General features: G+C 49.8%; 1 protein-coding gene across 1 annotated transcript; it reads right to left on the bottom strand.

The window, feature by feature from the left end:
* Positions 1–1,067: 1,067 nt before the first annotated feature.
* Positions 1,068–4,756, bottom strand: APLNR (apelin receptor). Its single transcript, XM_049891975.1, has one exon. The coding sequence runs from the start codon at positions 4,467–4,469 to the stop codon at positions 3,327–3,329; it is 1,143 nt and encodes a 380-aa protein (XP_049747932.1). The 5' UTR covers positions 4,470–4,756; the 3' UTR covers positions 1,068–3,326.
* Positions 4,757–12,673: the final 7,917 nt, after the last annotated feature.

Here is a 12,673-nt window from a genome sequence, read left to right on the forward strand (position 1 = left end):
GCACAGTGGTAAAGCTCAATAAACGTTAGCTCTCTCATTAATATTCGTTCTGCTAAGGTGATTGCTTCGTGCCAGCTGCATGTGTTAGTCTTTCTTGAAGATGGAAACACCTCTGGACTGAACATATTCCCCCCAGGGGTCACTGCAGCCCCTTCCTGCTCCAAAGAGGTCACCATTCAGGGTCCAGTTCTCTCTGGCTTTGACCCTCTAGTTTCTTGTGTCCATTTTCATTTGGGCAGAATCCATCTGGATAGTGATGTTCCCAAATTTAGCCTCTCCCACAAATCCTTGGATGGGGCTTTGTGTCATGGAGATTATCTGGGTCCAGAACAGGGGGTTCTCATTCCAAACTTCTGGAATGACATCGGGAGTGGGTATTTTTTTTTTTAATTTTTCAAAACATCCAGGATGACTGTTATGGAAGAGCAGGGATTCGAACTTCTGGTCTAAATTGGGTGGGTGCTCACTCGATACTAAATTAATGAATGAATGAATCAATACCCAAACCAAACCCATTGCTCTCAAGTCAGATCCAACGCATGGCAACCCCATGTGTTAGAGTACAATTGCCCCACAAGGTTTTCTTGATTATAATCTTTACAGAAGCAGATTACCAGGCCTTTCTTCCGTGACACCACTGGGTGGATTCAAACCACCAATTCTTAGGTTAGTACCAAAAGCAAACTGTTTGTGCCACCCAGAGGCCTTGAATGAATCAATAAATCAATAGGGGATGATAAATGAACAAAGAAACAAATGAATGAAGTAATGAATGAATGATAAAACTGATAGGTCTACCCAAAGGGAAAAATGTTGGAATTTTTCCCCAGGCCTGTGCTCTGGACTCCAAGCACAGGGGTTTATTCTGTGGTTTTTCAGAACATAAAACAGCCACTCCTTAGTCCTTTATTCCTTTGCCCTCCTCAATTGGCTCCCTATCCGTTCCCTTTCCCAGTGTCCATTTCCTCCACCTTCTCGCCCCCTCTCACTTCTCTTCCAGTTTCCCACTTCACTCCCTCCTTCTGGCTCCCACTTCTCCCCCCAACCATTCTCACCCCACCACCACCCCGCTGTGGCATTTGCGAACTGGGGGTGCTTTCCTTTCCCAATAGACTTTTGTGAGAGGAGGCTCTGGACACAATAGTTTGATAAAACAGTTTTATTTAATGAACCACAATGACTAACAGGGTCAGAAAATAGCACAGACACGGTGAAGAAGGGGCAGGAGGTGGGGAGACGAGGGAGTGTCCCAGCAGGCAGCGTTCCCTACCTTCTCTCCCCAGCACCCCCCTCCCCCGAGTTCCAGGCAGGAAGTCTCTGTAAGTCACCCAGGAGGGCCCCAGAGGGGTACTTTCTTCCCTTCTAGAAACTTCCTCCTGCCCTAACTGATATTTTGAGGACAGCCCTGGGCAGAGTAAGAGAGTCTGTGGAAGATTCTAGTCTGTGATGGGGTAGACTATGCCGAGAGGAACCCCTTCCCCTCTCTTCCTGGCTCTCCCAGGGACGGACGGTCACATCAAGCTGGGCTCTTCCTGCCTCCGTGGCTCTTGTCTTGTCCTTTGTGTCCAGAGTCTTCCAAGAACAAAACCCGGAATATACACCCCGCCCCCATCTCACAAAGGGTCCAACATCAGTTTCTTCCTCAAGGTTTCTCTGGCAGCACGGATGTCATCCATCAGCCCCACCACTGCTGCCCAGCCCCTGTTCCCAGCCCCCAACTCAGCAGGAGAAGCCGAGGGGCCCCACCCCAACGGTAAGCCCAAACTCACCCAGTGCCTATTATCCCATGGCCTCCTTAGGAATAGGGCCACCAATCCTGGGAAAGGGAGAGTGAGTAAGGAAATGCTCATAAGTTCAAAGCAAGGTGGGGAGGCAAGGGAAAGGGGCCAGGGAAGTTTTTAACCAGTCTCTTATTTCCCTCATAGAATTACGGAATGAACAGGAACCCAGCTCATAGGAATTCCCCAAGACTTGGCCACCAGACTGTGCTGCGAGAAACCTCCCAGTAGGGACTCGGGTGCAAACACAGACTTCTGTCTTAATGCACGGACCAGCCGTTAGAGCCCCCAAATCCAGTGGGGAGTGGACTCCGTTTTATCCTATTTGTCCCTTCTCCCTCAAGGATATTGTGCAAAGAGGAGAGATGAGGTGGAGAGTGAGGAGTGGGAGGAGGTTTATCCAAGCGACACAGGTACATTGCTCTTCAGGTTATGAATAGCCATGCTTATATATACACACAAAGAGCAAGCATCCCCACCCCAACCAAATTGACTCTTGGTACCAAGAGGCACCACTGCCCATGTAAACCAGCCCAGGGTGTTGGATTGAGGTGGGGAGTCAGGGGATAGACCCACAGCTAGCAGTCTGAAGGAGGTTCAGAGGGACCAGGATTTGGGGAGGAGAACCAAGCAGCATATAGACTAAACCCAGACAATCATTTAGCTCACTTTCTCTCCTTTTCCTTCTCCCTACCCAACTCCTCGTTCTTACAATGAAACCAAGGAGCCCATAGCTTCATCAGCCCCATTGCCTTCCAATCCCTACAGAGGATAAATGAAAGAGTCCCAGGAAATTTGCAGAAGGCATATCTAACTGGCATCTTAGCCTTTCTGGGAAGGAGCTGGATATTCCTCTAGCCCTCAGTCTGAAATGACACCAAATTGATCCAATTTTAGGGAAAGTTCTGGAGCTCCCAGCTGGCACGCTGCCCACACCTGCTGCAGTCCATTCTCCAACTCTCTCTGGGAACAGAATAAAGAGCTTATAAGCTTCTGGGTTCTTAACCCTTAGAAGCCTTCAAAAGGAAGAAGTAATAAGGAGAGTAGGAGAGACTGAGGGATGGGGACAAGCTCATGGAGAGGCGGTCAGAGCCAGAAGGTAGGGACCGAGAGTGAAGATTGCAGAGAAAGAAAGGAAGAGGTAAGGGAAAACCAAAAAGAGAAAATAGTGGAGACCAAGAAAAGGAATGGAGGGAAGCTAACTTTTATGGAGCCAAGGACTCCCACATCAATATTTTAAGATCAGTATTACTACCTCCACTTTTTACAAATGGAGAAACTGAGGCTCAGAGAGGTTAAGAGGGCATGCGAGGTCAGTCTTAGAGGAACTAAGCATGAGTCTGCAGGTTCAGTCTCCCTCCACTATAACCCAAACCTCTGGGAAGAGTGTAACTTAGTAAGAGAAGGGCCAGATGGAGGTGGGGTGCAGGGAGAAAGCAAAGGAGTGAAGGGCAAGAAGGAAGGCTCGGTCACTCTACCTGATTTTCAGAGAGCAAGGGCAAAGGCTGAGGCAGGGCAGACAGCTCGGGCTGCTCCGGGATCCCAGCCCTAGTCAACCACAAGAGTCTCCTGGCTGTAGGGGATGGACTTCTCTTGCGCCTGCTCCCCGCCCTTCCCCAGGTTGGGGCTGGGCCCCTGGCTGTGCCCCGAGGAGTAGCTAGCCGACTTCTCCCCGCTGCTGCTGTGGGAGGTGCCCCTACACCTGCCGTGGCCCCAGCAGAGCATGGAGGTGCAGGTCTTGCGGAAGCGAGGATCGAAGAAGGCGTAGAGGAAGGGGTTGAGGCAGCTGTTGACGTAGCTGATGCAGGTGCAGTAGGGGAAGACGTTCATGAGGAAGAGGTCGAAGTCGCAGGGCCAGTGCACCAGGCTGCCCAGCATGTAGAGCGTCTTCACCAGGTGGTAAGGCATCCAGCACAGAGCGAAGGTGACCACCAGCACCACGATGATACTGAGCAGCCGGCGCCGCTTCCGCAAGCCCTCGATGCGCTCCTTGCGGAAGTGGCTGGCGATGGTTTGGGCGATGAAGAAGTAGCAGGTCAGCATGATGATGAAGGGCACCACGAAGCCCACGGCAGTGGACGAGACTCCCAGGCCCACCTCCCAGGCCCACTCTGAGCTCGAGGTGGCCACCAAGGAGTAGTCCATGTAGCACTGCACCTTCGTGTTGTTCTCCAGGTTGTCGGTGGAGCGGAAGACCATGACCGGCATGGCCAAGAGGGCGGCCAGCACCCACAGAACAGCCGTGGCCACAGCCCCGCTGACCCGCAACCTCAGCCGTGCATTGGCTACGGGCCTCACGATGGCCAGGTAGCGGTCAAAGCTGAGGCCGGTGAGGCAGAAAACACTGGCATACATGTTGACAAAGATGAGGTAGCTGCTCAGCTTGCAGGCGAAAGTGCCAAAGGGCCAGTGGTAGTCCTGGTAGGTGTAGGTGGCCCACAGTGGCAGGGTCACCACGAAGGTCAGGTCAGCCACTGCCAGGCTGGCGATGAAGATGTCAGCCGAGCGCCTCTTCTCCCGGCTGCTCCGAAACACGGTCCAGAGGACCAGGCCGTTGCCCGTGGTGCCCAGAAGGAAGACCAGGATGTAGATGGCAGGGATGAGGGCCCCAGAGGACTTCCAGTCCGTGTACTCGCACTCGGACTGGTTGTCCGCCCCATAGTAGTTGTCGAAATCACCCCCTTCCTCCATGCTGGGGAGTGGAGAGAAGACAGGCAGGGGACTCTGGGGGTACCAGTTCCGGGGCTGTGTCACCTACTCAGCAAGCACGCTGAGCTTCTAGCTGGAGCCTCAGAGAGAGGGAAAGGGCTGAAGGTGCCTCTGAGTGGACAGAGCCCTTCCCTGAGGCAGGAGGAGCTCCTTCTCAATTGCCGGGACCCCTGATGATGCTCCCATCTGCAGGCTTCCCTCCACCCTCCCGTGCCTCCAGCCCAGCCAAGAGACTTCCTTGCACCCTCCTGAGTCTGTCTCTTCTTGACTTGCCACTCCCTCCTCCCACCTCCAGACCAACCCCTCACTTGTGAGTCTTAAGATCTCTAAGTTACAGCCCACTTGTTTTTTTCCTTCTTGTCACTGGGCAAAGTGGACCAAATTGACCCCTGCTGTACTAGGCAGAATGTTATCTGGGGCTTGCAGCCTGCTGCTCTCCTCCTGGCCCTCCCTCCTCCCTCTAACTGCCACCCACCTTCCCCCCAGCCTGTGTCCCAGCCCCCGGGATTTCCTCTGTACACTGTCTCTGCCTACCTTTTGGGGCACCCCCCGCCTCAGTTCTCTCCACTTCCCTGTTCTCACTCCCTCCCATCCACTCTATATGCAGCAAATTATGCAGATGGAAATCCAGCCTGAGCTGGAGCCGGGGAGGTGGGGGGAGGAGGGTGTGAGATTTCGCTGGATGGTCCCAGCTTTTGGCAAGCCCACCTGGTAGGAGTCTGTCCCCTCCACTCCCCACCCCCTGCACCCCCATCCCCCACCCAGACCAAGCTTCTCTCTGGGACCCTCTTCCCATTCTCTCCATCATGCCGTCTGCTGTACCCCTCAGCCCTGACGCTCTTTCCATAAGCTTTGTGGTTTGCAGACATGATGAAACAGGGATTGCTCTAGAATTCATAAACTGCTGGCAGATCGCAGTTTGCTGATTGCATAGAAAATTTTAGAGGGTCCGGGACAGACTCACAGGCCTAAAGAAACCCCAAACAAAAGGATCTTTCACTGAGTCATTAAATCTATGGGGAAACTGAGACTCACAAGGTAAATGTCTTACCCACGGTTAAAGCCATTTAAAAAGCTTTCAAAGTCGATTGCAACCCTATAAGACAGAGTAGAGCTGCCCCATAAGGTTTCCAAGGAGGGCCTGGTAGATTCGAACTGTCAACCTTTTGGTTAGCAGCCAAACTCTTAACCACCATGCCACCAAGGCTTCTTGTACCTAACACAGTGCCTGGCATATAATAGGTGATCTGTAGATGGTTGTTGAGTGAGTGAGCAGATGGACGAATTAGGGGAATGAGTGTATGAATCACCATGTGATAAAAGCTGGGATACATTTCCGTCCTCAGGCTCTTACATGCCTTGCCTGGTTTTTCTGCCCTCCTTGGACCAGGAGGTCTATATAAGTCCCTGTAGGGGCAGGAAGTTGCAGCTAGAGGAGGAAGCAAGGAATGGGGCAGCCACTGAGCAGCTGCCATGGGCACCGTCCTATAGAAATTCATTTTGCCCTGTCTGGTCACCTCTTCAGGACCTGTGGCCAGGGAAGAGAGCTGGAAGAATAAGGTAAGGTAAACATTCTTTCCACCAACCCCAAAGTAGGGGAGGCTACCTAAAGTTAAACAGGAGTGAGGGAGACCAAAATCAGGAGATGAGTCTACATCCAAGGCAAAAGGCTTCCATGCTAGAATCCGCTGTCTGGAGGGAGGGTTGGTCAGAAATCCTCTGCAGGGGTTTTAAAGCAGGAGTCCCAAACTCAAATACCTACAGGAGCCAGGCCGAATGTGTCTATGGGTAAAGCAGTCAGTTTGAGAGGAGAGGGAGTGGTGGACATTCTGGCAAACCAGAGCATGCACAGTCCACAAGAGAAGAGCTTCTCAGCTCCAGTCTCTGGTTGCCATGTGGAAATGTGGAACCTAGCATTACTACACCTATCTTTTTTCACTTTTCAGGGGAATTTCAAATTCTGGATTTTTTTTTATGAGAAATGTCCTGATTTGTAAATTTAGAGAATTACTTCCATTTAAAAACAAACAAGTTGAACACATCCTTGGGTTCCCAGTTGATGCTGTTTGAGTAGGAGCTTGCCAAGAACAGAAGGTGGGAGAACAACAGGGAGGCTAGACCAGGAGGAAGGGATGTAAAGTGAGTTAGGAGACAGAGAAATGAACGCAAACAGGACAGAAGCCTTAGGGTGCACAGGGAGATACAGGAGTGGAGGCTGGAGAGGAAAATAAGACAGAGCCTGAGGGCCCTGGATGACCTTTACTCTACAGGAATGTGGAATGATTACCATGTTGGTGTTTCTCTTGAGGATTACAGTACTGAGCGCTAGGCATTCTTCCGAACGTTCTATGCATTTTATACACATTTATTATCTCTTTTAAGGAGCCCACGTTAAAGCACTCGGCTGCTAACCAAAAGGTCAGCAGTTTGAACCCACCAGCCTCTCCATGAGAGAAAGATGTGGCAGTCTGCTTCTTTAAAGATTTACAGACTTGGAAACTCTATGGGGCAGTTCTACTCTGTCCTATAGGGTCACTATGAGTTGGAATCAACTCGACAGCAGTAGGTTTTTTATACTATCTCGTAGCTCTTAACCACTACCCCACCAGAGTTTCCACAACAGTACTACAGGGTAGATACTTTCATTAGCTTCCCTTTACAGATAAGGAAACTGAAGCACAAGAAGCGGAAGTAACTTGGCCAAGGTCACCCAGCTCGTAACTGACAGAGCCAGAATTTGAGCCAAGGCTGTCTTGAGCTCATAGACCGTACTACTATCCCCCCCAAAGAAAAAATTCCAACCCTTTTTAACATTTGGGAGTTTGGGATCTGTTAAGCAATATAGAAATGTAGGACTATACTAGGATAACTGTAATTTTCTTTAAAATAAGCTGTCTTGGGGCAGTTCTACTCTGTCCTGTAGGGTCGCTATGAGTCAAAATTGACTCAACGGCAACAGGTTTGGTGTTTTTTTGGGGGGGGAGGGGATGAAGTTAAAAATAGATTGACTATCTTGAAGACATGCTGAGTGAAATAAGTCAGTCACAAACAGACAAATATTGTATGATCCCGTTTATATGAGATATCTAGAATAGGCGCGTGTATAGAGACCAAAGTCTATTAGTGGTTCCCACGCGCGGGCAGGAGGGAAGGGGAAAGGAAGACACAATGCTTAAGTGACACTGAGCTTCTGTTAAGGATGATGGAAAAATTCAGGAATGGTGATGGTTGGACAGCATGATGAACATAATGTTAGTGAACTGTATGTGTGAAGATTATTGAAAAGTCAAATGTTTTCTTCCTATATATTTACCACAATGAAAAAAGAAGAAAGAGTAGATTGACTAAAATATTTTAAGGACGGTCCCCAGCCTGGAACGAACAAAGTATAAAAATCCTGCTAGGCTATGATCTGCGCCTTTAGGGTCAGCATCCTGGGGTTTCTGGTTGCCCGGTGCCAGCTGCAAGGTCTGCAAAATGGTGCTGGGGACACCCAATAGGACCAAGAGCTGGAGCCTCGCTGCTCTCCCAGGACACACAAAGGAACTGTTGGGGGGCTGTCTGCTCCTGTATGTCTGGCTAATAGACATCTGCGCAGGTGGCAGAATGGCCTTCATTATCACTTGAGTGCCAAATTGGGTAGAAATGGTTAACCTTCTGCCATGTCAGGCTTCTTTAGCGACTGCCTTTATTTACCAAAAGGGACCTAAGCATGGTGCAGGACTCTTGGGCCCAGGTCAGGTCACAATAGGTGGCCCTGTTATGAATACGGATGATGGATTAAGGCCAAATTTGAGTCTCTCCATGTTCTCAGACCTTCCCTGGGTCTCCCAGGAAAATGCAGGTACCCCTCCCTTTGCTGCTAGGAACGGGGAGGAGAGAAAACAAGCTTAGTGTCCCGGCAATCAGGCCCCATTTCCCTAACCCCCCTCCCCCAGCTGCTCCCACTTGGAATCTGAGCCAGATGGGAGCCTGGAGACCCTGTGGGAAAGGATAGGGATTCAACTCTTTAATCCTCTGGCCTCTGAGTTCTTTGCCCCAGAGGGGGTAAAGAAGGAGTTAATCTCACCCAAGGAATCTGGGAAAGAGACTCACTGAAAGGGGAGGGAATTGGGGGCCAGGCCTAGGAGGGGGCCACTGATTGGGGCCAAGGGTGGGGAGGGTGGGTAGAGTGTTGATAAGATCCAGCCCCTTGTCACAGCTGGCTGGAGCCAGATTGTAGACATGCCCCCAGGAATGGCAGCCACATATGCAAAATCACCCAGCCTCTCTTCACCCAGCCTGATTCTCGAAGTCCTGTCTTGATCTGTCCCTTTCTCATGGCGGACCATCCAACACAGAATATGAAAGACTCGTAGGGCCAGTAGCTGGAGGCTGACCCTGTGCGCCCCCAGGGCACCGAAGTTAGCCCTCTACTAGACAGCAAGTCCTGGGGAACAGAGACTCCCTGCTTCTCATTTCTGCAACCCCCTCAGCTTGGCACCTGGTTAATGTCTGTTGAATTAAAGCAATAGAAATTCACTCAGGAGGATGGGTCTCACCCCAGGGCTACTCTGCTGCATTAACAAGGGTACCGTTTTGCTAAAGTTCACCCGAATCCTCCATGCTGAGCCATTTGGCAAACCAGTAGCTAAGGCAGGACTGCTGGGCCCAGTCCCCAGCTGGTCTGCCCTAGAGAGGGCAGAGTGAGATTCCTCAAGGACTTCTCTCTCTCCTGGGTGATTTCTCCAGGGTGCTGTCATGAGACTGAGATGAACAGCTCCTGGCAGGACAGTGCCCAGACTTGCCACAGGGTTCTTTGAAGAGAGCCCAGACTGCTGGAGGCCCCTGGAGTCAGCGACTCTAGTCCTCCCCCCACTCACCACCCCCTCCCTGCACATTTTGTCCCTGGCCTGGAACACTGGGACTGGCTGGGCCCTGTGCTGGTGGCTGTGTGCAGCTGTGTGCACCCTGTGAGTACAGGTGTGCATGCATTCCTGTGTGTATGTGTGTGTGGAGACACACCATGTGGTTGCTGGGCATGACGTCTACTTGTGCCTGCACCTGTATGTATATGGGAGCGTGAGCGCTGGGTCCATGCATTCATGTGCTGACCCATGTGTAGGGTGGTCAGGGATCAGGATAAACATCTTTCTTGGAGGCCAGGAAGGGGTGGTTAATTGGATCTTGCTGAGGGTTTGGGATGAAGGGAGAACAGCTGAACTCCTCTGCCTGGGCCCTCACCCAGACCTTGCCAGAAGCTCTGGGCTGTGGACATCAAAGTGGAAAGGTTGCCATTTGCTGCCCCTCGCTAACTTCTCACCTCCTCCCTCTAGCTCTCTGCTCCATCCCCCTCACTTCACAGGTCTGCTTTGAACTCAGCAGCTTCAGACCTCACCAGGGTAACAGGGCCCTCTCCCCTCCTTCCCATGAGGCCACAGCTGTGTCCCTAACAGCTGGTGGTGTTGTCTGAGGGAAAGGGGAGGGAGGGCAGGGACACAGGCAAAACGAAGTTTGGCAGCCCAATCCCACACTCGGGAATTCCCTCTCCCTCTCTCCAGACACATAACCCCCCTCGCATCCCAGCTTTATAGACACACACACAGGCTCTCTCACACACGTCCTACTTTAGCAGCTTATCTAACCAAAAACAAATGGCCAGCTGCACTCTGACGATTAAAACAGACAGACAACACACCATACCCAGCAACCCCTGATTGCCCGGCCATTTGGCACACCTGCAGACTCCCAGGCAATAGAGCCCTGGGCTCTAACAGTGAAGGCAGGAAAACCCACTGGCCCCGGAGACAGGAATCTTCAGTTCTGATCCCATCTTGGCTGCTAATCCCTTCACTCAGCAAATACTTATTGAGCAGCTGCTATGTACCAGACCCTGTTGCAGGCACTAGGCACACAGTGTGAACAATTCTGACCGTGCCACAGTCTCCCAAGTGTACAGTCTAGACATGGGGAAGAGAGGAGAACACAGACATCAGGAAAAAATGTGAAGAACCCAGTGATAATCACCACCAAGAAAGTTAAACTGGGTGATGAGACAAAATAAATGGAAGGAGTATCTTAGATAGGGTAGACCAGGAAGGCCTCTTGAGGTTGCTGGCCTTCTAGCTAAGACCTGAATGGCCAGTTTTCCTATGTGACCCCCAGGGCAAGGCTCTTGCCCTCTCTGAGCCTCAGTATCCCCATCTGTACATGAGGTTGGACCAGGCAGGTCTAGCTTCCTGTGATTCTGGGAATGGTAGCAGTGGCTGCCGGAAGTGGTTGGAGAAGTGATTTTCTTACTAAAGAGGCCAAACAGAGCCTCTCGGTAGAGCAGTGCGATGGATAGATGGGATCCATTTTCCCCACTGTGACCGCAGGTTATTTGTTAGACCTCAAACAACAGGGATCTGGAAGCCTTTCTTTATCTCTCACCGACCCCCTCTCTCCCACTCATCCACCATCACCCACCTATTCCCCCATTATTTAACACAGGACTCTATCCATAGCACCAACCAAAATCAAACCAGTTGCCAAAGAGGCAATTCTGACTCATGGCAACCCCATGGGTTGCAGAGTAAAACTTTGCTCCATAGGGTTTTCAAGGCTGTGACCTTTTGAAAACAGATCTGTAGGCCTTACTTCCAAAGCACCTCTGGGTAGGTTCAAACCACCAACCTTTGTGTTAGTAGTCGAGTGCTTAAACATTTGCACCCCCCAGAGACTCTTCAATACATTTTTTAAGAAAAAAAATTTGTTGCCATCAAGTCGATTCCAACTCATAGCAACACTACAGGACAAAGTAGAGCTGCCTCATAGGGTTTCCAAGGAGTGGCTCGTGGATTCCAACTGCCAACCTTTTGGTTAGTAGCCATAGCTCTCAACCACTGCACCACCAGGGCTCCCTTCTATACGTAGCAGACCTCTAATAAATACATGGGAATTGCTTGGCCCGAGCCAGTAGGACCACGGTTCCTATAGCCTCAGAAGCAGTCAGGGCCTTTGTTAAGACCACCTGGGTTAGGGAGTAGCTTCCTATGACTTAGAACTGGAGAGACTCCTAAACTTCCTTAAAGCCATTGACTCTCAAGCTGAGGTTCTAGGACCTAGAAGGTAGTCTTGGAGGAGAGGAGGTAACAGGGAGCCAGCATCAGTATTTCACAAAATCCTTCAGAAATGGTGCATTTCTCCCTTAATAAGACAACCTAGGTCTCCAAATGCCAAGTGTCAGCACCTTGGGCTTGAATTTTTTTTTACCTGTAAACATTTTTATCTTTGTATATCTGGAGCTAACATTTTTTTGGATTGCATTCCCAGTAACAGAGAGATTTGAAGCCAGCATAAAAAGGTTCTTTCTCTGACCTTAGAAATGGTTCTCGGGGGAGGTTTTGCAATCTTGCAAATGTCTTTGAGGAGCAGAGAAGAGTCATCTTTCTGAAGCAGCACCTACAGTCCCACCCCTCTCAACACTTCTTCCTTCATCCTCAGATAAAGGCGTTGAGTAGGTTGGATTATTTTCAACATTTTGTTTAATACAATGGTAGCTCAGAGTCTCCACAGCTGGATTTTCCTTCTGTACAAATTTAGTTTCTTAATTTTTGTTGTTCCCTTCATTCTTCCTTTTGCCATTTGAAAAAATATATATATTTTTATAGATGTATCAAGGCAAATTTCACATAAATTGTGAATATCACTTAAAAATTCATATAAATTATGAAAAAATATTTTAAAGTGTACAATACAGTGGTACACAGTGCATGTACAACCTTATGCAAACACCACCCTCATCCAGGTCCAAAACATTTTCATGGCTCCAAAACAAAACCCTGAACCCATTAAAACAAACCAAAAAATAAACCCATTGCCATTGAGTTGATTCCAATTCATGGGGAACCCATGTGTTACAAAGTAGAACTGCTCCATAGGGCTTTCTTGGTTATGATCTTTACAGAAGCAGGTCGCCAGGCTTTTATCCATGGAGCACTTCAGGTGGGTTCAATCCTCCAGCCTTTCAGCTACTACCCAGGGACCACCAAGGACTTACCCATTAAACAGTTCCTCTCCATTTCCACCTCCCCTCAGTCCCTAGCAACTCAAGCTTGAATTTCAACTACTCAGGTGTGATGACTTCAATTACTCCAGAATGCATCTGATGATTAAAAAATGTGAAAGTGAATGAATTATTATGTAATAAATAATAAATATTGTTA

The sequence above is a fragment of the Elephas maximus genome, chromosome 7 (assembly GCF_024166365.1).
Source record: "Elephas maximus indicus isolate mEleMax1 chromosome 7, mEleMax1 primary haplotype, whole genome shotgun sequence".
NCBI classification, from domain to species: domain Eukaryota; kingdom Metazoa; phylum Chordata; class Mammalia; order Proboscidea; family Elephantidae; genus Elephas; species Elephas maximus.